A 26397-nucleotide genomic window follows, 5' to 3' on the forward strand; every position below is an offset into this window, starting at 1 on the left:
GTCTGAAGAAAGAGACAAATGTGGTATGTCTGATAAGGAGGTATGCTCACAGGTCCTGTTTTCCTTTCTAGCTGCCCCGGTGATCAGGAGGAGAATTGAGCCCCTGGAGGTAGCTCTGGGCCACCTGGCTAAATTCACCTGTGAGATCCACAGTGCCCCCAATGTCCGGTTCCAGTGGTTCAAAGCTGGCAAGGAGATTTACGAGAGTGACAAGTGCTCTATTCGATCTGCAAATTACGTCTCCAGCCTGGAAATTCTGAGAACCCAGGTTGTGGACTGCGGCGAATATACGTGCAAAGCCTCCAATGAGCACGGCAGCGTCAGCTGTACAGCCACACTGACGGTGACAGGTAAATGCCACACAGTGCCCAGCCGCAGTCACCGCTTTTCATATGATTGCTTGTGCTGCTTTCCATACAGGTGCGGGAAGTGCTACCAGCCAGAGACACCAACAGCCAAAATGGTAACATGGTGGCAAGAGACTGCCCCAGCGACATGAGCTGAAGAGTCATTAGGCACAGTCCTATTTCTATCAGCAGGAAAAGAAAACATAGCTTACATTAAATAATCCAATGGCATGGCCATTAATATAAAACAATTTAGGACAGTTAGGTGCAACTAAAAAATAAGTGATACTTCAATGCACTTAATAACTTGAGCATCAAATAATCAATTAGGAACAATATCAAATTGAAAAAGCCAAAATATGACTACAAATAAACAAATCTTGACATAAAACTGGGCTAGTACAGGACCACCAATAAGGATCTTACCTTAAGCTTTATTTCTAATTTAAAAGTAAGGGCAACATCACAACTATTCTGTTCTTAGTTTCTTAATTGACACACACAATCAAACTTTCAGAATTAACACTCATCAAATGCTTGAAAGCCATCATTAACAAAAGGAAAAATGTTTCCCTTTGTTTTCTCTTCTTTGTTCTTTCTTCCTAAATTCTCTCTTACATTCTTCTCAAAAGAGAGGGTGAGTGTAAATTACAGTTTGGGGGATATATAGCAAGCCTTGTGCTGATGAGGGTGGGAGGTTTTCAATAAAGGCATCGGGGGAAATGAAACCAATGCATTTCTTTGATATAAAAGTCAGAGTTCTCCAAAGTTTCATCTTCTCTGGAACCTTTTTGCATGCCAGAAAATCTCTGAGATTCTAAGAAACTCAGCCCCTGGTGACCCAGCCAGTAGCTTTCATTCATGTGATCAAAATGATCCCATTCAGCTAAGTATGGGAATTATTCTCAATGATACTTTACAATATTTCTTCCTCCAAGTTAGGCCAGTTCAGTAACAAGATGGAATCAAAGCTTCAAAGAGTAAGAGGAAAGCAAAGAGGACAGCTTTTGAGAAAATTCAAAAGGGCGTGTTTGTAAAAGCCTACTTCAAAACGCAGGATGGAAATGGGAAGTTGTTGCTATTAAATAGTGTTACAAGTTTGAGGTGGGCCTCAGATACATTGAAAATTTAGCCATTTAAGGATTTCCTGACACTTAATATGAAGCTAGAAAGATTTTATGGAACTACTTCAATTCTCTTATCTCTTGACATCCCTACTCTTCAGAAGAATCAAGTACATTTTTTTTGTATTTCATTTTATTTGTTTCTTTATTTTTGGTATGGGGAATTGAACTCAGGGCCCTTCATTTGCCAGACAGGCACTGTGCTGCTGAGCTATATCCTGGGCCACATTTTCATTTTCTTCCATACATAATCTTATAATTTACAGGATTATAATATCACTGATTTGCTCATCAAATAATTGAAACTATTACTCAGCTACTCTCTAGCCATGTTGTCTCAGAAAGGAGCATTTCTCCTTGCTTATGTAGAGACAATTACAACGAGGTCTTGCTCCTCTGTGAAGAACACCTTCGTTCTTTTCCTTTAACAGCTCTTACGGTTTGGTTTTGTTAATCTGTCACCTTATTTTAAATGACACTTCATGTGCATCTAAAGATATAACTCAATCTTTTCTCTGCCTTGGGATACATGTGCAGCAAGAGCTTTGATGGGGATGCCATGTAATGCTAGAAACATTTCTTTTGCAGAGGCATACCCGCCAATGTTTGTCTCCAGACCTAAGTCCCTTACGACTTTTGTGGGTAAGGCAGCCAAGTTTCTCTGCACGGTGTCAGGGACTCCAGTGATTGAAACCATTTGGCAGAAAGATGGTGCTGCCTTGTCAGCTTCACCGAACTGCAAGATTTCCCACACAGAAAACAAACATGGGTTAGAACTCTCAAACCTCACCATTCAGGACAGAGGAATTTACTCCTGTAAAGCCTCTAATAAGTTTGGAGCAGACATTTGCCAAGCGGAGCTGATCATAATCGACAAGCCACAGTTTATTAAACAGTTAGAGCCAGTACAGTCAGCTATCAATAAGAAAGTCCGCCTGGAGTGCCAGGTGGATGAAGACAGGAAGGTCACCATTGTGTGGATCAAGGATGGGCAAAAACTGCCCCCAGGAAAGGATTATAAGATCTATTTTGAAGATAAAATAGCATCACTTGAGATTCCACTGGCCAAACTGAAAGATTCTGGAACCTACGTCTGTACAGCTTCCAATGAGGCGGGGAGCAGCTCCTCTTCGGCAACAGTCACCATTAGAGGTAAGAGCCCTAGGAATCCATTGGTCAGCTCCTTCTCTCGAAGTCTCACTCAATAGAGAAGCTGCTTACAACCAGTGCCAGTCATACACTTTGTGTTAACGTAATTCCACTCTGTAAATGCTTAGGGCTGGAAAAGTCTTGACATGGTTTAGTTTAAATTTTTTCAGTTTTCTTCTGAATTCACTGACATGTTCTTTACATTATGTCTGCCATTAACAAGGTTTGCTTAAAATTCTTCTAAGCACTTTGTGTCTAGGTACTTGTTAACTACCTTCTTCCACAAAGGTACTCCTTGTGTAAATATAGTTTGTTCTTACTCTGTGCGTGCGTGTGTGTGTGTGTGTGTGTGTGTGTGTGTGTGTGTTAATCAAGAGATGGAGAAAGAGGGGCCGGCGACATAGCTCAGTGGAATAAGGGCTTCTTGGCAAGCACAAGGGCCTGAGTTCAATCCCCAGTCCCGCCAAATAAATAAAAAATAAAAATAAAAATAAATAATAAAACCTCAAACATGGGTTAGGTAAATTCTATATATTGAAATCTATTAAATAAAATGTAAGTATTTTTTTAAAAAAGAGATGGAGAAAGTGTTTTAGAACAATGGGGAGCTGAATGCTCTAGCGCTTTCCCAGAAATTCCACAAAGATATTTTCTGTGTGTTGCTTCTCTGTGTTGTGTGTGTCTGCTTTTCTCTTGTGGAGCTTATCCTTCAGGAATCTTTTCCCTTTTTCTTTCTGCAAACCTCATGTAGAGCCCCCGTCCTTTGTGAAGAAGGTGGACCCCTCTTACTTAATGCTCCCAGGCGAGTCAGCGCGCCTCCATTGCAAACTGAAAGGCTCGCCTGTGATCCAGGTGACCTGGTTTAAAAATAACAAGGAACTCAGTGAAAGTAACACAATCCGAATGTCTTTCGTTAATAATTCTGAGGCTGTCCTTGATATCACGGATGTCAAAGTTGAAGACAGCGGGAGTTATTCCTGCGAAGCCACAAATGATGTTGGCAGCGACAGCTGCAGCACCGAAATAGTTATCAAAGGTTTGTTTATTGTGTGATGACCCCTTATTTTGCTGACAGAAGGGCTCTTTTTCGAACTACTTGTGACACTGATTCAATGCTTTTCGTGCTTTTGTAGAACCTCCTTCTTTCATCCGAACCCTTGAGCCTGCAGACATAGTGAGAGGAGCAAATGCCTTGCTTCAGTGTGAAATCGCGGGCACAGGACCCTTTGAAATTAGCTGGTTCAAAGATAAGAAGCAAATTCGAAGTAGTAAAAAATACAGGTTGTTTGTTCAGAAGTCAACTGTGTCCCTGGAAATCTTTTCTTTCAATAGTGCAGATGTTGGTGAATACGAATGTGTCGTTGCTAATGACGTCGGGAAGTGTGGCTGCAGTGCAACACGCTTGCTGAAAGGTTAGTGTATGGAAAGCCGGCACCACTAGTAAGTTGTCCAAAGAACTTTCTTCACTAGTGGGAGGAAAATTGTTACACTCTCTTCTTACCCTATCCATTAAAATTTGTTTTGTCGTGCTTTGATCTGGGCCTGGGAAACAAAATCAATGGCCCTTACCCAAACTTTCTCTTGACACCTGTACAAATATTTATTGACTGATAACCAAAAGGAATTGCATAATACTGCATTTTTCTTCAGATGATAAGCATTTATCTTCTGTGCCTCTGTCTCTTGGGTGGAATTGTTAATTCTTCTTGATTTTTCTTTCTTGTAATTAAGTATTGCAAAATAGTACTGGACCAGGTAAGGTGATCTAGATAAAACCCTCAATTTGGGATGGTTTCAAGAGGGGGAAATGAAAGGTTTTGTACGCTCTCTGTCTTTAACTAGAGCCACCAACCTTTGTCAAGAAGGTAGACGATTTTACTGCATTAGCTGGACAAACTGTGACCTTACAAGCTGCTGTGAGAGGTTCAGAACCCATTTCTGTCACATGGATGAAAGGACAAGAGGTCATTAGAGAAGACGGAAAAATCAAGATGAGCTTTTCCAACGGTGTGGCAGTCTTGACAATCCCTGATGTTCAGATTAGTTTTGGAGGCAAATATACATGCCTGGCTGAAAATGAAGCTGGAAGCCAAACATCTGTTGGAGAATTGATAGTTAAAGGTTCGTGCAGGACCATTTTAACTTTACACTACCCTTTCCATTGAAAGTGAAAACCTAATGCACACTAGGAGTCCTAACTATTTAATGCCCTTGTAGAACCTGCCAAAATCATTGAGCGTGCGGAGCTGATCCAGGTGACAGCGGGGGACCCAGCCACGCTGGAGTACACAGTTTCAGGCACCCCAGAACTCAAGCCCAAGTGGTACAAAGATGGGAGACCTTTGGTTGCCAGTAAAAAGTACCGAATAAGTTTTAAGAACAACGTTGCCCAGCTCAAGTTTTATTCAGCAGAACTGCATGACAGTGGCCAATACACCTTCGAGATTTCTAATGAAGTAGGCAGCAGCTCCTGCGAGACAACATTCACTGTGTTAGGTTTGTAGTTTCCGAAAACCACTCTACGTATTTCTTTCAACTCAACAAATGGCCTGATGCAAACCACTGTGCACTCTTCCATATTAATTCTTTTTTCCTTCTTTTGCCATGAACAGATCGAGACATTGCTCCATTTTTTACCAAACCCTTACGCAACGTGGATAGCATTGTTAGTGGCACCTGCAGACTGGACTGCAAAATCGCTGGGTCCCTCCCCATGAGGGTATCCTGGTTTAAGGATGGGAAAGAAATATCCTCATCTGATAGATTGAGAATAGCATTTGTGGAAGGCACTGCCTCCTTGGAGATCAGCAGAGTAGACATGAGCGATGCAGGCAATTTCACCTGTCGAGCCACAAATTCCGTGGGAAGCAAAGACAGCAGTGGAGCCCTGATTGTGCAAGGTTGGCTGGAGACTGTACATGTCATTCATACTGCAGTGTTCAAATTAAGTGTTCGCCCCTTAGGTTCCACCTCTTAACTCTTTGAAATTCTTTCTTATACCCTTTCTTCAGAACCACCCAGTTTTGTAACTAAACCAGGATCCAGGGATATTCTACCCGGCTCAGCCGTCTGCCTGAAGAGTACTTTTCAAGGTTCTACTCCTTTCACCATTAGATGGTTTAAAGGTGACAAAGAACTGGTTTCTGGTGGAAGCTGCTACATTACGAAAGAAGCTTTAGAGAGTTCCCTGGAACTCTATGCTGTAAAAACCTCTGATTCGGGCACATACACATGCAAAATAAGTAACGTCGCTGGAAGCGTGGAATGCAGCGCAAACTTGTTTGTGAAAGGTTTGCGTTTTTTTCTGAACAGCTTTTTACTACTCTTGTTACATAAGTTCTTCCCTCTTCCTCACCTTTCTAAATAACTTCCTTCCTTCCACAGAGCCTGCCACATTTACTGAAAAGTTAGAACCATCACACCTGTTAAAGAAGGGAGATGCCACCGAGCTAGCCTGCAAAGTAACTGGTACTCCTCCAATTAAAATAACGTGGTTCACAAATGATAGAGAAATTAAGGAGAGCAGCAAACACAGGATGTCTTTTGTGGAGTCCACTGCACTTCTAAGTCTTACAGACGTTACCACTGAGGACAGTGGCGAATACATGTGCGAAGCTCAAAATGAGGCTGGCAGTGACCACTGCAGTAGCATTATAATAGTCAAAGGTTTGTGTCCCCTTGTCCCCGTGTTACCAAGGTTGTGGCCCATAGCACCAAGTCCTCTCCCATTAACTGGAGTCATTCCTTTCCTACTATAGAGTCACCTTACTTTACCAAGGAATTTAAACCAATTGAAGTGTTGAAGGAGTACGATGTCGTATTGCTGGCCGAGGTGGCAGGCACTCCTCCATTTGAGATCACTTGGTTCAAAGACAACACAATCCTGAGAAGTGGCAGGAAGTATAAAACCTTCATTCAGGATCAGCTGGCTAGCCTGCAGATCCTGAAGTTTGTAGCTACAGATGCTGGTGAATACCAGTGCCGGGTGACCAATGAGGTGGGCAGCAGCACCTGCAGTGCCAGGGTGACTTTAAGAGGTTAGTGTGGGCCAAATGAGGGGCTGGCTCTTCTGCAGAGCCGATTCTATCATGTTCTTTATGAGCCAGCTTTGCCACAGAGCCTGTACTGATCTGAGAACTCATTCTTCTATTAGAACCTCCTTCCTTTGTAAAGAAGATTGAGAGCACCAGCTCCCTCCGAGGAGGCACAGCTGCCTTCCAGGCCACTCTGAAGGGCTCCTTGCCTCTCACTGTGACTTGGTTGAAAGACAATGAAGAACTCACTGAAGATGACACTATCAGAATGACCTTTGAGAACAACGTGGCCAGTCTGTACCTCAGTGGCATTGAAGTCAGGCATGATGGGAAATATATCTGTCAGGCCAAAAATGATGCAGGCATACAACGATGTTCTGCAGTCCTCTCGGTGAAAGGTTGGTTCAGAAAGTTTGCCTGGGGTGTGAGTCAGCAGTGCAGATGGAAGCCTTTCTGCAGGCCAGCTCACAGTCCATTTCTGTCCCTTTGTTTTCTGTAGAACCTGCAACAATCATTGAAGAGGCTGTGTCCATAGATGTCACCCAAGGAGACCCAGCCACTTTGCAAGTTAAATTTTCAGGGACTAAGGATATCACAGCCAAATGGTTTAAAAATGGCCAAGAGCTGACGCTGGGTCCTAAGTATAAGATCAGTGTTACTGACACAGTCTCAATCCTGAAGATTATTTCTACAGAAAAGAAAGACAGCGGGGAATATACATTTGAGGTCCAAAACGATGTTGGGAGAAGCAGCTGCAAAGCTAGCATTAATGTACTAGGTTCGTATTACTTTTATAGAAAAACTCTGGGCATTCCTGTGCTCCTTTCTCTTTTATAACGTAAGAGGAAAAAAATGCATCAAAATTCTAATTTTTTCTGCTTTTCTTATTGGACAGATCTTATCATACCTCCTTCATTCACCAAAAAACTGAAGAAAATGGATAGCATTAAAGGGTCTTTTATTGACTTGGAATGCATAGTGGCTGGGTCACATCCCATAAGCATCCAGTGGTTCAAAGATGACCAAGAAATATCAGCTAGTGATAAGTACAAATTCTCTTTTCATGACAATACTGCCTTCTTGGAGATCAGTCAGCTGGAAGGTACAGACAGTGGGACATACACTTGTTCTGCCACCAACAAAGCAGGACACAACCAGTGCAGTGGTCATCTGACAGTCAAAGGTTGGCAATTTCTGTCTCCACCTACTACGAATTGATTGCTCTTTCACGTCTTATTTCTTACCTTCACTGCTCAGTTCTAAAAGTCTTCCTTTTCTTTCACCTCAGAACCCCCTTACTTTGTGGAAAAGCCACAGTCACAAGATGTGAATCCCAGCACAAGGGTTCAATTAAAGGCTCTTGTGGGTGGTACCACACCCATGACAATAAAGTGGTTTAAGGATAACAAGGAGTTGCACTCTGGGGCAGCTCGCTCGGTGTGGAAGGATGACACCTCTACTATTCTAGAGCTCTTCTCAGCCAAAGCTGCCGATGCCGGGACCTACATTTGCCAGCTGAGCAATGATGTCGGCACAGCCACCAGCAAAATCACTCTCTTTGTCAAAGGTCGGGTCTACATCTTCTTCATTTTTTTGCTTGTCTAGACTTTCTTTTCTGGGGGGAAGAGGGTTATTAAAGAAATGATGTTGTTCCCCAAATATCACTTTTAAAATGTTGGATATTACTCTTTTCTTCCCATCTTTAGAACTTCCTCAGTTTATTAAGAAGCCCAGCCCAGTGTTAGTGCTGAGGAATGGACAGTCAACCACATTTGAATGCCAAATAACAGGCACCCCTGAAATCAGAGTTTCTTGGTATCTGGATGGAAATGAAATAACAGACACTGGGAAATATGGCATTTCCTTTGTGGATGGTTTGGCCAGTTTCCAGATTTCTGGTGCCAGGGTAGAAAATAGTGGGACATATGTCTGTGAAGCTCGAAATGACGCAGGCACCGCAAGCTGCAGCATTGAATTGAAAGTGAAAGGTGTGTTTCTGGAATCTTCTTGCTGTTTTCGATTGCTGTCTGAGGGGCCTCGGCCTTCCTTGAGTAAGCTGCTCTCTGTCCTTCTTTCAAATCTTTAGAACCTCCCAGCTTCATCAGGGAGCTGAAGCCTGTGGAAGTAGTAAAAGACAGTGACGTGGAGCTGGAATGTGAAGTCACAGGGACACCTCCGTTTGAGGTCACTTGGCAGAAGAATAACAAGGAAATCCGAAGTGGCAAAAAATATACCCTGAGTGACCGAGTGTCAGTGTTTAGCCTCCATATAACCAAGTGTGACCCTTCGGACACTGGTGAATATCAGTGCATTGTGGCCAACGAAGCAGGCAGCTGCTCCTGCAGTGCTAGAGTTGCCCTGAAAGGTCAGTTCTGCACCACAAGTTGGCTGCCAAGCAAACTCTCTGAATGCTCTTGACTTTTATGATCATGAGCAGGAGTTAAAATATGCCTCTTCTTCACTCTCTCTTCTTAATCACAGACCCACCATCGTTCATCAAGAAGATAGAAAATGTCACCACTGTCTTGAAGAGTTCTGCCGTCTTTCAGAGTACCGTGGCAGGCTCACCCCCCATTTCCATAACCTGGCTCAAGGATGATCAGATTCTTGATGAGGATGACAATGTCCACATTTCATTTGTGAATAGTATAGCCACCTTGAAAGTCAGAAGTGTGGATAACGGGCACAGTGGGAGATACACCTGTCAAGCCAAGAATGAGTCAGGAGTGGAGCGGTGTTTCGCTTTCCTCCTAGTGCAAGGTGTGTGACAGCCTCCCCTTCAGTATCAGCCTATGGAGATAAATCCATAAGCACAATTTACTTCCAGTGGAATTCTCAGTAGAACTCATTCACATTTTCATTCTTATCACAGAACCTGCTCAAATCATAGAGAAAGCTAAGTCAGTTGATGTCACCGAGAAAGACCCAGTGACCTTGGAGTGCGTCGTGGCTGGGACTCCAGAACTCAAAGTGAAATGGCTTAAAGATGGCAAACAAATCGTGCCCAGTCGATATTTTTCAATGAGTTTTGAAAATAACGTGGCTAGTTTCAGGATTCAGTCAGTAATGAAGCAAGACAGTGGGCAGTATACTTTCAAGGTGGAAAACGACTTTGGAAGCAGCAGCTGCGATGCTTACCTGAGAGTGTTGGGTGTGTATCTTTGCCCCTGTTAGACTCCCTTTTGTTATGTCTTTGTTAAGCAAATAGCAAGAGATTAATGGATGTGTTGTGCTGTTTGCATTGGACAGATGAAAATATTCCTCCATCATTCACCAAAAAGTTAACTAAAATGGATAAAATGCTGGGCTCCTCTATTCATATGGAGTGCAAGGTTTCTGGCTCACTTCCTATTAGTGCTCAGTGGTTCAAAGATGGAAAAGAAATCTCTACAAGTGCAAAATACAGGCTCGTGTGTCATGAGAACACTATGTCTCTGGAAGTTAACAATCTGGAATTGGAAGATACTGCAAATTACACATGCAGGGTGTCAAATGTAGCAGGAGATGATGCCTGCAGTGGCATCCTAACTGTGAAAGGTTAGAGCTTTACCTCTTCTTGTTTCATCTTTGTGAGTGCTTTAAAAATGTTTTACTCTTATGCTTGTATACTTTAGAGCTAACATCTCAATAATTCTGTTTCTTTAGAAATATATTCATTAAGTTCAAGAAATACTCAGCCATCTCCTCTTTTCATTAGTGCTTTCTTACATGTCCATAAAACTGTCAAAAGAATTCAACTACCAGGAATATAAATCTCTCTCTCTCTCTCTCTCTCTCTTAAAAATCTATAGAAAAACCAAGCTTCCTAGTGAAACCTGAACGCCAACAAGCCATCCCTGATTCTACAGTGGAGTTTAAGGCAGTGCTCAAAGGAACCCCACCATTTAAAATAAAGTGGTTTAAGGATGACGTGGAACTTGCCTCCGGACCTAAATGTTTTATTGGCCTGGAAGGGTCAACTAGCTTCTTAAATCTGTATTCAGTGGATGCTTCCAAGACTGGACAATATACCTGTCAAGTTACCAATGATGTTGGTAGCGACTCTTGTACTACAACATTGCTTGTGACAGGTGTGCAGGTTTGGTTGTTTTATGTTTCTGTGCAAGCTGTGGCAGTGGGTCTGTCTTCCGTTGTGATGCATCTTTCTAACACAGTAGGCTCTATTTGCCAGATAGGGCTCATATTTTTCCCTTTCTGACACACTGCCTAACTTTTGTTATTCATTTCTGTTCCCTCACAATTGCTTTCCTGACTCTCTAGAACCACCCAAATTTGTAAAGAAACTAGAAGCATCCAAGATAGTGAAAGCAGGTGACTCAGCACGACTGGAGTGCAAGATAACTGGGTCTCCGGAAATCAGAGTTGTGTGGTACAGAAACGAACATGTGCTCCCAGTCAGCGACAAACACAGAATGACTTTCATTGACTCCGTGGCTGTCCTGCAGATGAACAACCTTGGTACTGAGGACAGTGGCGATTTCATTTGTGAGGCTCAGAATCCTGCTGGCAGCACAAGCTGCAGTACTAAGGTCATAGTAAAAGGTAGAAATCTCATTCTTATGTTGTTCATTAATTGAAATGCAATTGTTCTCCCCCCTGAGAATTATATCTTCTTTTTCTTTACTGCTATTTTAGTTTCCATTTCGGATCACAGAATAGTTTTTGGAGCTAGTATTATTTCTCTTCTTAGATGTTATTTCTTCTTAGGAAGGGCTGACCTATGGCTAGTGATTTTGAGATACTTTTGTTTTTATTCCAATGCTTTGATTCTCAATACATGGGCCAAGCCTCAAACTTAATGTTTTAGAAATACTTCCAAATATAAATATATATTTTAAAAATTAGTCTTTTATTTTGCTTTGAATCAACTTACAAATATATTGCTAGCTTCACAATAATCTATATCACAATAACAAAGACTATTTACTGCACATAAGCAATGTGTAAGCCGCACAGGTTCTAACATTACATTTCTAAAATTATAGCAATTTTTGCTTTTGTCTCAAGAATCAGTTCCTATATTTAAAAATGTGACTATTAAGTTGGTGCAAATAGTACTATTATTTTCTGCTGCCATTTGCTAGCATTTGGGGCACAAAACCAAAGCTTGCCATGTTGTAAGGCAATTATTGTAATCACCATTTTTTGAAATGAAATATTTGGATTACAGGTGTTGTGGCAGTGCCCAAATAAGTCAGTTGTAAAGCATCCATGAAAATTTTAATTCCTGGGTCAGAATTTCAGACTTCGTGCAAATCATACTTATTAGGAGAGATGTTTCTGAGTTTCCTCTCAATCTTTTTTTTTTGTTGTTGTTGTTGTTGTTGTTGTTGTTTTGTGAAACCAGGGATTGAACTCAGGCCCTTGCATTTGCCAGGGAAGCGTTTATTCCACTGAGCCAACTCCCCAGCCCCTTCCTCTCAATCTTTGTAGTCAAAGACACATTAGTAAAGTAGAATAAACAGAACATTGAATTTGCTCAGTCATTACATCTAGGATTTATGTGGGTTCTTGGGCTCTCTCAGGCTGTTATTCCTTAACAGTAATAACACTGGACACTACTGCACTTACTTTTATAGTGTCTTAAACTATCTTCCAACTTAAAAACAAAGCAATAAAAATCTCTTATTCTCCTAAATTAAATAGCCCAGTTCATGAGACATTCTTGTTTTTTTACAGAACCACCTGTTTTTAGCAGCTTCCCTCCCATAGTAGAAACCCTTAAAAATACTGAAGTTAGTCTCGAATGTGAACTTTCGGGAACACCACCCTTTGAGGTGGTGTGGTATAAAGACAAGCGGCAACTCCGAAGCAGCAAGAAATACAAGATTGCATCTAAAAACTTCCATGCAAGTATTCATATTCTCAATGTGGAATCTTCAGATATCGGTGAATACCACTGTAAAGCACAAAATGAAGTTGGAAGTGATACTTGCATTTGTACTGTAAAATTGAAAGGTAAGGATATTTCTTGCACACAGCAGAATGTCAGGAATGTGAAAAAATAATTTCTGTCTTCCATTATCTGCACAATCTTCCAACAATCTCCATCCATCTTTTCCTGTTCAGAGCCTCCAAGATTTGTTTCCAAACTGAACAGCCTCACCGTTGTAGCCGGTGAACCTGCTGAATTACAAGCATCCATAGAAGGTGCCCCGCCGATTTCTGTCCAGTGGCTTAAAGAGAAAGAAGTGATTAGAGAGAGTGAAAACATCAGAATTACATTTGTGGAAAATGTTGCCACTCTGCAGTTTGCAAAAGCCGAACCAGCTAATGCTGGAAAGTATACCTGCCAAATCAAGAATGATGGTGGAACAAGGGAGAACATGGCCAGCCTGACTGTCTTAGGTTGGTAGAACAGTGCCCTGGTAGAAACAAGCAAAGTGCTGAAAAGACTTAAATGTAGAACCTCTTTTTCTAAACTTCTCTTAGAACTACATTGATCCCAACCTACTTGGGAGGTTAAGGGAAAGATGTAGTTGATTTTTCAAACACCTTTCTCTGTTCCTGTGATTCTAGCAAAAACTAGCTGTCTATGATTTTTGGTGTGTATATGCTACACTTTTTGAAGGATGAGCAAATATAAATCTCAGTGATCTTTTCATGTTTCATGTGTAAGCATGAAATAGTTGGGAGTCCAGCAAGGGCTACTAAGAAATTTTTTTTGAGGGTGGGGAGGTTATAGTCATTAAACCTGCCAAGAATTCCAAAGATCAATGTTTGATGGGAAAGACTTGCACCTTCAAGTTTGGACATCTTAAATTTCAACTTAGTGATTCTTTGGCTAAATCTTTTGTACCTAAAAGTAGAGCTAAAGTACTAAATAATTCATAAGAGCAGAGAGCCTTTGCTCCAAAGAAGGTAAAATGCAAAGCAACACATATTATCTAATGTACATTGACTAAATTGTTTTGAAGCTTACTGGAGAATAAATATGTATTTCTTAATAATAGCTACAATCATGACTACCTGTAGTTATGGAATCACATGTTAAAATCAAGACAGAGAAGCTTGACATAATCCTCATCTCACTGGAGAAGCAATCTTGATAAATTTTATAATATAGGTGCAGTAAAGACCTGGAGCCTGACAGATGCATGTCATATTGCATTTCAGAGCCTGCCATCATTGTCGAGAAGGCAGGACCGATGACAGTGACTGTAGGAGAAACCTGTACCCTGGAGTGTAAGGTGGCTGGCACTCCCGAGCTGGCAGTTGAATGGTACAAGGATGGAAAGCTGTTGACCAGCAGTCAAAAGCACAAATTTAGTTTTTACAACAAAATCTCTTCCTTAAAGATTCTGTCTGTTGAAAGGCAAGATGCAGGCACTTACACTTTCCAGGTTCAAAACAACGTGGGAAAGAGCAGCTGTACAGCTGTGGTTGACATTTCAGGTTAGTTTTGGCATCTTGCTCCACTGCTTCTGCAAATTCCTTTGATAAGTTTTCCTTCTTTTGTGTTGCTTTCAAACATGCTGAGCCTCATGCTTTTCCTCACACAGACCGAATGGTTCCTCCCTCTTTCACACGAAGACTAAAAGATACCGGTGGGGTCCTGGGTGCTTCTTGCATCTTGGAATGCAAAGTAGCTGGATCATCACCCATCTCTGTCGCCTGGTTTCATGAGAAAACAAAGATTGTCAGTGGTGCAAAATACCAAACCTCATTCTCAGATAACGTCTGCACACTGCAGTTGAATTCTCTGGACTCATCAGATATGGGCAGTTACACATGTGTGGCTGCTAACGTTGCTGGCTCCGATGAATGTCGTGCATTATTGACTGTACAAGGTCAGTGTTAGGCAGTCAACATGATAAGGAAATTCTTATAATTCTTACACCCTTTCTGGTTGCATTTCCAGTTTGACCAAAGCACTCTTGTTTTTCATTTAAAATTGCAACTAAGTCAAGGCTTATGGAACCTTTTGTTTCCCATGTCTATGCAGAACCACCCTCTTTTGTAAAAGAACCTGAATCTTTGGAAGTACTACCAGGCAAAAATGTGACATTCACAAGTGTTATCAGAGGAACTCCTCCATTCAAGGTTGGCTGGTTCAGAGGAGCCAGAGAACTAGTGAAAGGAGACAGGTGCAACATCTATTTTGAAGATACCGTGGCAGAGCTTGAGTTATTTAATACTGATGTATCTCAGAGTGGGGAATATACATGTGTGGTTTCTAACAATGCTGGCCAGACATCCTGTACTACACGTCTCTTTGTAAAAGGTTTGTTCAACTGCATTCATTCTTCCTCTTCTCTCTATACAGATGTCCTTGGGGGTATGTGTGTGTGTGTGTGTGTGTGTGTGTGTGTGTGTGTGTGTGTAACTGCTGAGTTTTGTCACTTACCAGAACCAGCAACATTTGTGAAGAAATTAAGCGACCACTCTGTGGAGCCAGGGAAGTCCATAATTCTGGAAGGCACCTACAGTGGAACATTGCCAATTTCAGTCACCTGGAAAAAGGATGGTTCCAACATTTCTCCATCTGAAAGATGCAGTATAGTCACAACAGAAAAGACGTGCATCTTGGAAATTTTGAATAGCACAAAAAGAGATGCAGGACACTATTCCTGTGAGATTGAAAACGAAGCAGGAAGGGATGTCTGTGATGCTGTGGTATCTACATTAGGTGTGTTGCTCTATCCTCTCTTAAATAATTTGCATTCATTTAATGTGTAACTTGAAGCATGGCTTGCTTGCTTATCCTTTAATTCCATGTGTTGACTGTGAGCCTTTCTTCTTCAGAACCACCTTATTTTGTTACGGAACTAGAACCTTTGGAGGCAGCAGTCGGAGATACAGTTTCTTTGCAATGCCAAGTTGCTGGGACACCAGAAATTACAGTGTCCTGGTACAAAGGAGACACCAAGTTACGGTCAACTCCTGAATACAGGACCTACTTCACAAACAATGTGGCCACGCTTGTTTTTAATAAAGTAGACTTCAACGACAGTGGAGAATACACATGCTTGGCAGAAAATAGTATAGGAACTGCTTCTTCCAAGACTGTCTTTAGAATTCAAGGTGATATTATTTTGGACAATAAGAAAAATTTCTTTCTTTTCTCTTATTTTAACTCTTATCTTCATGGGAGAATTTCCCATTTCAGCCATTAATGCATCAGGTATTGCTTGTCTTCCCACAGAGCGCCAGCTCCCACCTTCTTTCGCAAGACAACTAAAGGACATTGAGCAAACTGTTGGGCTACCTGTTACGCTCACATGCCGTCTAAATGGCTCCGCACCCATCCAAGTGTGCTGGTACAGAGATGGAGTACTTTTACGAGATGATGAAAATCTACAGACATCATTTGTAGATAATGTTGCAACTTTAAAAATTTTGCAAACTGATTTGAGTCACTCTGGCCAGTATTCCTGCTCAGCCTCCAATCCACTGGGAACAGCATCTTCTAGTGCTAGACTGACAGCCAGAGGTTTGTTCCCATGTCAGTCTTGCTCCTTGCAAACCATGACTTACTTCATTGTCCAGGCAAAAATGACCAACAGAAAAAAACAATACACATTATTTTTTCTTCTCATCTTCTAGAACCTAAGAAATCTCCCTTCTTTGACATCAAGCCTGTATCAATAGATGTTATTGCTGGAGAAAGTGCTGATTTTGAATGCCATGTTACTGGTGCCCAACCAATGAGAATCACTTGGTCCAGAGACAACAAAGAGATTCGTCCTGGAGGAAACTATACAATCACTTGTGTGGGAAACACTCCCCACCTGAGAATTCTTAAAGTAGGCAAAGGAGACACGGGTCAATATACTTGTCAAGCAACCAATGATGTTGGCAAAGACATGTGTTCAGCTCAGCTCAGTGTAAAAGGTACCACCTCATAGCATTTATGAATATATATTCTTTACCATATTTGTGTAATTGTTTTCTATAAGTTTCCTTAGTTTTTTTAAATGTTTGAGATAAACTAATTAGTCATGTGAGAATTTGTACATCAGTGCTAGGAGCAACATTAGCCAATGTTCTGTTTTCTCTTTATCTTGTTCTTTTAATGTATTTCTAAATGTAATCTTGCTGTATTGTTTCACTAAACTTGGTTAAATGTTGTTTCAACTAACCACTCCCCTTTGTATCCTTTTTATAACATTCTTTTTTTTTTTTTTTTTTTTGGGGATTGAACTCATGAACTCAGGCTGTTGCATTTGCCAGGGAAGCGCTTATTCCACTGAGCCATCTCCCCAGCACTAACATTCTGATTTATCATTACTAAATGATAGTGATCAAATACATCTGCAATGTATTAACTAGCATGCTTTAGCTTATACTAATCAAATAAATTCTCTGTTGAAATACTAAAAGTTTGTTTAGTGGAAAAGAGAATTTATTTTACCACAAAATTATTAGATAGTATATTCTTAAAAAAAATCAGTTTAAATACAAACTGACAAGATCTTCAACTACAAAGATAAACAATTTTATTTAATAAGTGAGTATCCTTTACTGACTTTTTCCTTCGATTTACTAGAACCTCCAAAGTTTGTTAAGAAATTAGAAGCTTCGAAAGTTGCCAGACAGGGAGATGCCATCCAACTGCAATGTAAAATAAGCGGTTCCCCAGAAATCAAAGTCTCGTGGTTCCGGAATGACAGCGAACTTCATGAGAGTTGGAAGTACAACATGTCATTCGTTGACTCCGTGGCACTACTCACCATCAATGAGGCCAGTGCTGAGGACAGTGGGGATTACATCTGCGAAGCTCACAATGGTGTGGGAGACGCAAGCTGCAGCACAGCCCTGACAGTTAAAGGTTAGCCCAGGATACTTCTGTCTTCCTTCTCCTGTGATGCGGATTTCTTAGTGATACAGTGAGGAGGCTAGTTAAGATGATGTGCTTGAAACTCTTAAGCTAGTTTCTATGAACTGGCATTTCTTGCATCAGGCTGCATTGTAATTTGGTCACAATGGTAATCCTTAATGATCCTCCAGTCAGGAAATATTTCTAGACTCTAGAAAGTGGAAATGGAGAATCCAGGATCTTTGCTTCTTTCTGGTAAGCACAAGCACACATTCTCATGTCTTATCCTCTTTCTTTTCTGATAGCGCCTCCTGTTTTCACTCAGAAGCCCACTCCAGTAGGATGTCTTCAGGGTTCTGATGTGATCCTCCAATGTGAAATTTCGGGGACTCCCCCATTTGAAGTGGTGTGGGTTAAAGATCGAAAGCAAGTTCGGAGCAGCAAGAAATTTAAAATTACTTCAAAAAATTTTGATACCAGTCTTCACATTCTTAGTATTGAGGCCTCTGACCTTGGGGAATACCACTGCAAAGCTGCTAATGAGGTGGGAAGTGACACGTGTGTTTGCACTGTCAAGTTCAAAGGTTTGTATACTTGGCTACCAAAATATCCACCTCTTCCTTTCATCTCTTCTTGCTTGATTAATGAAAAATTTATGTGGCTGTGAGTCTCTATTTTTCCTTCTAACCATGAATTTCTTTTGTTAGAACCTCCACGATTTGTGAAAAAGCTAAGTGACATGTCAACCCTTATTGGGGACGCTGTTGAATTACGGGCCGTAGTGGAAGGCTTCCAGCCAATTTCTGTTGTCTGGCTGAAAGATAAAGGTGAAGTCATCAGAGAGACTGAAAACATTCGGATTTCATTCACTGATAATGTTGCAACTCTCCAGCTGTTGAGCCCAGAAGCATCTAATTCTGGAAAATATGTGTGCCAAATCAAAAACGACGCTGGAAAGAGAGAATGCTCAGCAGTGTTGACTGTACTAGGTTAGTAGCAAGTACAACCTGTGAAAAAAATTAAGTTAATTGACCTCTGATCATTTCCTGCAAATATTCTTCTTATCCAATAATATATTGACAGTGGTTTGCTTGAGAACTCACTTGGTTTTTGATGCAATACACTTCTCCTTTTAGAACCAGCCAGAATCATAGAGAAGCCAGAACCCATGACGGTCACCACTGGAAATCCTTTTGCCTTAGAGTGTGTAGTTGCCGGAACACCTGAACTTTCAGCCAAGTGGTTTAAAGATGGAAGAGAATTATCTGCAGACAGCAAACATCACATCACATTTGTCAAAAATGTAGCTTCCCTTAAGATCCCCTGTACAGAAATGAGTGACAAGGGCTTGTATAGCTTTGAAGTGAAAAACAGTGTTGGCAAGAGCAACTGCACTGTATCTGTTCATGTTTCGGGTAAGTAAACAGAGGTTTTTACAAATAGACTATATTTTCCTGTGGGGGGAGAAGGCTCATCTGTAAGTGCAAAACTACCCTTCCCCATGCAGATCGTATTGTGCCTCCTTCCTTCATTCGCAAGTTGAAAGACACCAGCGTCATCGTGGGCGCCAAGGCTGTTTTAGAGTGCCGGGTAGCTGGCTCAGCCCCGATTTCAGTCGGCTGGTTTCAGGATGGAAATGAGATCGTTAGTGGGCCCAAATATCAGTCGAGCTTTTCAGAAAATGTCTGCACTTTGAACCTGATCTCCTTGGAGCCCTCCGACACGGGGACGTACACTTGCGTGGCTGCCAACGTTGCTGGCTCAGACGAATGCTCTGCGGTTCTGACTGTCCAAGGTCAGTGGCCAGGCTGAGGTGCCACTTCTGTACCATCTCTTCCACCTGACTTGGTGCCTTCCTTGCATGGGATTCTCTTATTCCATCTTCATTCTTCATCTCTGTCCCTTTTCTTAAGCAGCAACCACACTTCTCACTTGGATTTTGTTCTCTTTCCCCCCTCCTGGGATATCTAGAACCTCCATCTTTTGAACAAACACCTGATTCTGTGGAAGTTTTGCCTGGAACAAGCCTCACATTCACCAGTGTCATCAGAGGCACTCCTCCCTTCAAGGTCAAGTGGTTTAAAGGCAGCAGAGAAATGGTGTCAGGGGAGTCATGCACCATCTCCCTGGAAGGCTTTGTCACAGAGCTGGAGCTGTTGGAAGTGGAGCCACTACAGAGCGGAGACTATTCATGCCTGGTGACGAACGATGCTGGCAGTGCTTCCTGTACCACACACCTTTTTGTGAAAGGTTTGCTCCTCTCTCCAACTCCTAGGGCCATGGAGATAGCTCAGTAGAATAAGCACCTGCCTGGCAATCCCCTATATCACAAAATAATGATGATAACGATAATGATGATAATAATAATAATGTTTCCAACTCCTGTATTCTTTTGAAATTCTCTTAAGTCTTCCTGTAAAGGTATAACCTGTCCCTCCTGTTCCCTCCTATAGAACCAGCCACTTTTGAGAAGAGATTGGCTGATTTCAGTGTTGAGACAGGAAGCCCCATAGTCCTGGAGGCCACCTTCACTGGCACCCCACCCATCTCTGTGAGCTGGATGAAGAACAAATATGCCCTTTCCCAGTCTGAGAACTGCAGTATTACCATGACAGAAAGATCTACAATACTGGAAATTCTTGAGAGCACAGTAGAGGATTATGCACAGTATAGCTGTCTAATAGAAAATGAGGCTGGACAAGATATTTGTGATGCCCTGGTGTCGGTCTTAGGTGTGTTACCCCTTTTTATCATTGTCCTTCTTCTTTTACAATGCCCTCTTTTGGTTAGTATGATGGAATGATTGATTACCCTCCTTTATGTCTTAGAACCACCTTATTTTATCGAACCTCTGGAGCATGTGGAAGCAGCTCTTGGCGAACCTGTAACTTTACAGTGTAAAGTGGACGGAACCCCAGAAATTAGAATTTCTTGGTATAAAGAACACACAAAACTACGTTCAGCTCCTGCATATAAAATGCAATTCAAAAATAATGTTGCCTCCTTACTCATCAACAAAGTGGACCACAGTGATGTGGGAGAATACACGTGCAAAGCAGAAAATAGCGTGGGGGCGGTGGCTTCTTCCGCTGTGCTTGTCATCAAAGGTGATGATGCTTTTCTTTAACAAATCTTGCTGTGTGTTGACAGACTCATTTTCTTAACGTCAAGCATGTTGGTAACCTCTTGTAAATAAGGGTTATCTGTAACTTCCTTGCAGAGCGCAAACTTCCACCTTCCTTTGCAAGAAAACTGAAAGATGTTCATGAGACTCTTGGCTTCCCTGTTGCATTTGAATGTCGTATCAATGGTTCAGAGCCTCTTCAAGTGTCTTGGTACAAGGATGGGGTCCTTCTAAAGGATGACTCTAATTTGCAGACATCCTTTGTTCATAATGTAGCAACTCTTCAGATTTTGCAAACTGACCAGAGCCATGTGGGTCAGTACAATTGCTCAGCGTCAAACCCTCTTGGGACTGCTTCATCCAGTGCTAAGCTTGTTCTTGCAGGTAAGAAGCTCACCCCACGAGCCTCCGCACTACCACACAGCCTCTCTGCTTCTGCTTACCATGGGTCAGGAGCCAGGCGGTCCCTTCTTGTCTAGAGTGCAGTAACTGAAATCACCATGTTGGTCTATCTCCCTTTCAGAGCATGAAGTGCCCCCTTTCTTTGATCTGAAGCCTGTATCAGTTGACCTTGCTCTTGGAGGAAGTGGTTCTTTCAAATGTCATGTCACTGGAACTGCACCAATAAAAATCACCTGGGCCAAAGATAACCGAGAGATTCGTCCCGGAGGCAACTACAAGATGACTCTGGTGGAAAACACAGCCACTCTGACTGTGCTCAAAGTAGCCAAAGGGGATGCTGGGCAGTATACCTGCTATGCCAGCAATGTGGCTGGAAAAGACTCTTGTTCTGCTCAACTGGGTGTACAAGGTACTTGCTGGAGAGAAGAACCAAGATCACGTCTATATTACAAATGTCTTAAAATATAAGGGGGTTGGTTTGTTTGGAAACTGTGTTCAGAATGATTATTAACAGGGTCTGGGGAGTGTAGCTCAGTGGTAGAGCATCTGACACTCATATGATCTTTAGCATAGCCAAAAAAAAAAAAAAAAAAAAAAGAAAAGAAAAAGAAAAAAGTATTAAATGGTTCAAGGTCCTTCCAAATAGAGCCAAATTTTTCTTTATTTTAAAAACATAATACACGAAAAAAATAACATTTCAAAGTCTGCATATGAAGACTAAAAAGAAAATGACAAAAATTTCATATAATTGTAACAAAATCCCAATTTGAAAGAAGTTACTTGTAAACTTGTAAAAGTCCACACATTTTACAATATGTGAAATAACATATTTTCCACAATTTCTTAAAAAGTGAATGGATTTTTTTCTTTGTAAGATATAATGCATGTCCAAACTATAAATTGCTCAAGAAGAATCAAAATTAACTATAAGATAAACTTCTTTTCTTCCAACAGCCCTGCTCTCTTAATAGTGCTAGTCAGGGGATTTGACAATAAGGACATCATTATGGAAGACAATTGTTTCTGTCATGGCTGCTGTCATCAGAGACTAAATACTTTATTCAGTGTATTGCTAGTGTAACCCATTACAGAATTTTTAAGAGGTGGAGGTATAGTTTATAAACACTCTGAAATTAAAAAAGATTTAGATTTAGCAACTTGTTTTCTATATCCTACAGTTAATTATTTTTAACTCCTTAACCATGAATGTTTTCCCATTTCTTCCTTCCACTTCAAAAGGAAAGTATAAAGGTCGTACCATCCTGTTTAAGACCTACTAGAGATAACGGTACATTACAAATATTAACATACCTGACCCACTTTGCTGTGGCTCTTCGTAGTAAAAGCTGATACCTTTGTGGCCTTAAAAGGTGGCCCTCCACTGGTTCCCATGCAGATCAGTACTCAAGCTCTGATGCCCTGTCAGTCTCACAGGCCTTCTGTGCTGCTGTCTCTGATCATGGCAGTAGAACACAGTGACCTTTCACTGGCATGACAATTGAGCAGTAGAGAATGTACTGTCTTTTCCTCTTTTCTCTGGCCAAAGTACTTGACATGGGTCCTTACCAAAAAAAGGAATTTTATTTTAGGGATTTTATATGTAGGTTCCGCTTTACTGTTCTTTGAAGTCCACTAAATGCATTTGTTTTCTGAAGCAATAGATTTTGAAAACAGAGATTCCCTTATCAATTCTATGTCTTTTCCCTCCCTTGTCCTGCGTCTTCTTCTTGGTTCCATAGAACCACCAAGGTTCATCAAGAAGCTAGAACCAACACGCGTCGTGAAACAGGATGAAGCCACGAGATACGAATGCAAGATAGGAGGCTCTCCGGAAATCAAAGTTTTATGGTACAAAGATGAGACTGAAATTCAAGAGAGCAGTAAGTTCCGGATGTCGTTTGTGGACTCGGTGGCAGTGCTGGAAATGCACAACCTCGGTGTGGAAGACAGTGGCGACTACACGTGTGAGGCCCGCAATGCCGCCGGCAGCGCGAGCAGCAGCACCACTTTGAAAGTTAAAGGTCAGAACTTACTCGCGCTTTGTTCCCTGCCCATTTCCCTCCTCTCCTGTTGCCTTCTCCACTTAACTCTCCTTTGATGTTTTGAAATTGTTCAAGAATATGATTTTTTAAAAATGGAAGTGTTTTTATTCTGTTTGAAACAAAACCATAGTCCTGCCTTTCACTGTAGGCTCCAGAATCTATACCAATTTCTCTTTTCTCCCATCCTAGAACCACCCATTTTCCGCAAAAAGCCTCACCCTGTTGAGACGCTTAAAGGAGCTGATGTTCGCCTGGAATGCGAGCTTCAGGGTACTCCCCCATTCCAAGTTTCTTGGCACAAAGACAAGCGAGAACTTCGGAGCGGCAAGAAGTACAAGATAATGTCTGAGAACTACCTTAGCAGCATCCACATCCTGAACGTCGATGCTGCTGACATCGGAGAATATCAGTGTAAAGCCACAAATGATGTGGGAAGTGACACTTGTGTTGGATCTCTCACTCTGAAAGGTGAGATCAACGTTCTTCTCTTCTGCTTACTGTTCTCCTTTGAGGTTTAGTTCTGTACTGCCCCTCTTGGCTACTGCTTTATCTTTGTATCACTAGCAATCAGCTCTATCTTTTGCTTTCCAAATCCCTTCAGTTGCTAAATGTTTATGTTCCGCCTGCTTCCTTTTTCTAAATCATACCACGTTAAGATAGTGAGTTTTTTCCATTGGATTTTTAGAAAGCTATGAAGATAAGACATTCTTCTTTTTCTACTAAATACAAACTCTAATGTATCCTGATCCCCTCCTCCAATAATGCCTCTGATTAATAAGTGGAAATAACATATCATCACTAGCCGGATTCCTAACATTCATAATTTGACTGATACACTACCGGTTCCCATATTTTAAAGTCCTGGCTGGCTTATTTTCTCACCAGCACCACCGAGATTTGTGAAGAAGCTCAGTGACGTTTCTACCATCATTGGTGAAGAAGTACAGCTGCAAGCCACTGTTGAAGGCGCTGAACCAATCTCCGTGGTCTGGTTCAAGGACAAGGGAGAAGTGGTGCGTGAAAGTGACAATGTGTGGATTTCTTACTCAGAAAACACTGCGACCCTACAGTTCTCAAGAGCAGAATCAGCCTCTTCTGGGAAATACACCTGTCAGGTCAAAAATGACGCTGGGATGCAGGAGTGCTTCGCTACGCTGTCCATTCTTGGTTAGTAAAAACAGGATGTCACCAAGAAGACAAGACATATGCTCTACTGGGATGTATATTTGCATTGAGTTTTTCTTCCTAATTTGATTTTAAAATATGGTGCAACTTCTTTCTCATTCCAGAGCCTGCAACCATTGTGGAAAAGCCAGGACCCATAAAAGTGACCACAGGGGACACCTGTACCTTGGAGTGTACGGTAGCCGGCACACCTGAGCTCACTACTAAGTGGTTTAAAGATGGAAAAGAGCTGACGAGTGACAGCAAATACAAAATAAGCTTCTTTAACAAAGTCTCCGGCCTTAAAATCATCAATGTGGCACCTAGTGACAGCGGAGTCTATAGTTTTGAGGTCCAAAACACTGTTGGCAAAGACAGCTGCACAGCCACAGTTCAAGTTTCAGGTTGGTTGCCTGGGCCTCTTTTTTGTTCATCTTTATAATAATGTCCTGGGCTGGGGATATAGCTCAGTAGCATAAGCCCCTGTCTGACAAGCATATTGCATCAAAAAGACAATTCTCTCTTTGAGTCATTTTATAACCAGTAACCTCTGTTCATTTACTTTTTTTTTTTTTTTTTTTTTGTTAATCACATTCAGACCGGATTATTCCTCCTTCCTTCACAAGAAAATTGAAAGAGGCGAATGGGCTCTCGGGCTCCTCAGTTGTAATGGAGTGCAAAGTGTATGGATCACCACCAATCTCTGTCTCCTGGTTCCATGAAGGAAATGAGATTAGCAGCGGGAGGAAATACCAGGCCACGCTGACCGATAACACTTGTGCTTTAACGGTGAACATGCTGGAAGACTCCGATGCTGGTGACTACACGTGCATAGCTACGAACGTGGCCGGTTCTGATGAATGCAGTGCGCCTTTGACCGTGAGAGGTTCGTTTAAAATACAGTAAATTAGAATCCCATTTCATGAATTATTGAGCTTCTTAACATCACAGCTGAAAGACATTTAACCTTGGGATGTGTGCTTTTGCCTTTAGAGCCACCATCTTTTGTGCAGAAACCCGATCCCATGGATGTCTTAACTGGAACCAATGTCACCTTCACAAGCATCGTAAAAGGGACGCCGCCATTGAGCGTTAGCTGGTTCAAAGGTAGCAGCGAGCTGGTACCTGGAGCCAGGTGCAATGTGTCTCTGGAGGATACTGTGGCTGAACTAGAGTTGTTTGATGTGGATACGTCCCAAAGTGGGGAATATACTTGCATAGTTAGTAATGAAGCTGGCAGAGCTTCTTGTACAACACACCTCTTCGTAAAAGGTTGGTTTGCTGCTCCACGTTTATAAAATCACATGAATTTAGCAACTAGATGTGTTTCTGTGTGTGTGATTGTGTTCGTGTTTTCAATTTGCTCACTCTAGCACCAGCCAAATTTGTGAAGAGGCTCAATGATTACAGCATAGAGAAAGGGAAACCTCTCATCCTAGAGGGGACCTATACTGGAACTCCTCCCATTTCGGTTACGTGGAAGAAAAATGGCATCAATATAGCTCCTTCGCAGAGATGCGGTATAACCAGTACTGAGAAGTCGGCAATCCTGGAAATTCCAAGCAGCACTGTAGATGACTCAGGGCAGTACAACTGCTACATTGAAAATGCTTCTGGAAAGGATTCCTGTTCAGCGCAAATCTTGATTCTAGGTTTGTCCTGATTACACATTCCTACCTTTGTATGTAAGCAGTGCTCTGACACATCTCCTTCATGGCTGCTTGTCTCTCTTGGCTGCAGAACCACCATATTTTGTCAAGCAGTTGGAGCCTGTTAAGGTGACCGTTGGAGATTCTGCCTCTCTGCAATGCCAGCTTGCTGGAACCCCTGAGATCGGGGTATCCTGGTACAAAGGAGACACAAAACTGAGACCCACTGCCACCTGCAAAATGCATTTTAGGAACAACGTTGCTACACTGGTCTTCACTCAAGTTGACACAAATGACAGTGGTGAATACATCTGCAGGGCAGAAAACAGTGTCGGAGAAGTTTCTTCATCAACTTTCCTTAACGTTCAAGGTAATGATCACGTTTGATGAATTTGTGCTTATTTGGTGCTTTTATTAATTTGTGCTGAACAAGACTTATATGTGGTGAGGGCCTTCTTTTTAGGGAAATTTTCCAAATTATGTATTTTCTGCTTCATTCCATCTCCTATTAGTAATTTATCCTTTTCTATACCCTTATACAAAGAGAGGACTAACTCATCAGTTGAAAAGAACATGCAATCAATTTCCTAATTACATCTTTAA

General features: G+C 41.7%; 1 protein-coding gene across 12 annotated transcripts in view; it reads left to right on the forward strand.

Annotated features, from left to right (window-relative positions):
• Positions 1-26397, forward strand: part of Ttn (titin) — a 274946-nt gene that overhangs the window by 72042 nt on the left and 176507 nt on the right. For 10 of the 12 annotated variants that reach the window (XM_023719078.1, XM_023719080.1, XM_023719081.1 and 7 more), the window contains exons 47-94: positions 72-350; positions 2060-2623; positions 3372-3656; positions 3754-4032; positions 4463-4741; positions 4838-5116; positions 5233-5520; positions 5632-5910; positions 6005-6286; positions 6379-6657; positions 6774-7052; positions 7154-7432; positions 7550-7837; positions 7943-8221; positions 8361-8642; positions 8741-9019; positions 9136-9414; positions 9527-9805; positions 9904-10191; positions 10446-10724; positions 10915-11196; positions 12334-12612; positions 12724-13002; positions 13771-14049; positions 14157-14444; positions 14600-14878; positions 15005-15283; positions 15400-15678; positions 15800-16087; positions 16201-16488; positions 17144-17425; positions 17719-17997; positions 18121-18402; positions 18550-18828; positions 18921-19208; positions 19385-19663; positions 19867-20145; positions 20242-20520; positions 20634-20921; positions 21061-21348; positions 22679-22960; positions 23171-23449; positions 23867-24148; positions 24271-24549; positions 24744-25031; positions 25139-25417; positions 25519-25797; positions 25886-26164. In XM_023719078.1, the coding sequence (XP_023574846.1) occupies positions 72-350; positions 2060-2623; positions 3372-3656; positions 3754-4032; positions 4463-4741; positions 4838-5116; positions 5233-5520; positions 5632-5910; positions 6005-6286; positions 6379-6657; positions 6774-7052; positions 7154-7432; positions 7550-7837; positions 7943-8221; positions 8361-8642; positions 8741-9019; positions 9136-9414; positions 9527-9805; positions 9904-10191; positions 10446-10724; positions 10915-11196; positions 12334-12612; positions 12724-13002; positions 13771-14049; positions 14157-14444; positions 14600-14878; positions 15005-15283; positions 15400-15678; positions 15800-16087; positions 16201-16488; positions 17144-17425; positions 17719-17997; positions 18121-18402; positions 18550-18828; positions 18921-19208; positions 19385-19663; positions 19867-20145; positions 20242-20520; positions 20634-20921; positions 21061-21348; positions 22679-22960; positions 23171-23449; positions 23867-24148; positions 24271-24549; positions 24744-25031; positions 25139-25417; positions 25519-25797; positions 25886-26164 (13794 nt within the window). The remainder of the gene's footprint in view (positions 1-71; positions 351-2059; positions 2624-3371; positions 3657-3753; positions 4033-4462; positions 4742-4837; positions 5117-5232; positions 5521-5631; positions 5911-6004; positions 6287-6378; positions 6658-6773; positions 7053-7153; positions 7433-7549; positions 7838-7942; positions 8222-8360; positions 8643-8740; positions 9020-9135; positions 9415-9526; positions 9806-9903; positions 10192-10445; positions 10725-10914; positions 11197-12333; positions 12613-12723; positions 13003-13770; positions 14050-14156; positions 14445-14599; positions 14879-15004; positions 15284-15399; positions 15679-15799; positions 16088-16200; positions 16489-17143; positions 17426-17718; positions 17998-18120; positions 18403-18549; positions 18829-18920; positions 19209-19384; positions 19664-19866; positions 20146-20241; positions 20521-20633; positions 20922-21060; positions 21349-22678; positions 22961-23170; positions 23450-23866; positions 24149-24270; positions 24550-24743; positions 25032-25138; positions 25418-25518; positions 25798-25885; positions 26165-26397) is intronic. The other 2 variants (XM_023719088.1, XM_004634712.2) reach the window with 1 other exon arrangement.

The sequence above is a fragment of the Octodon degus genome, unplaced genomic scaffold (assembly GCF_000260255.1).
Source record: "Octodon degus isolate 3935 unplaced genomic scaffold, OctDeg1.0 scaffold00065, whole genome shotgun sequence".
In the NCBI taxonomy this organism is placed as follows: Eukaryota; Metazoa; Chordata; class Mammalia; order Rodentia; family Octodontidae; genus Octodon; species Octodon degus.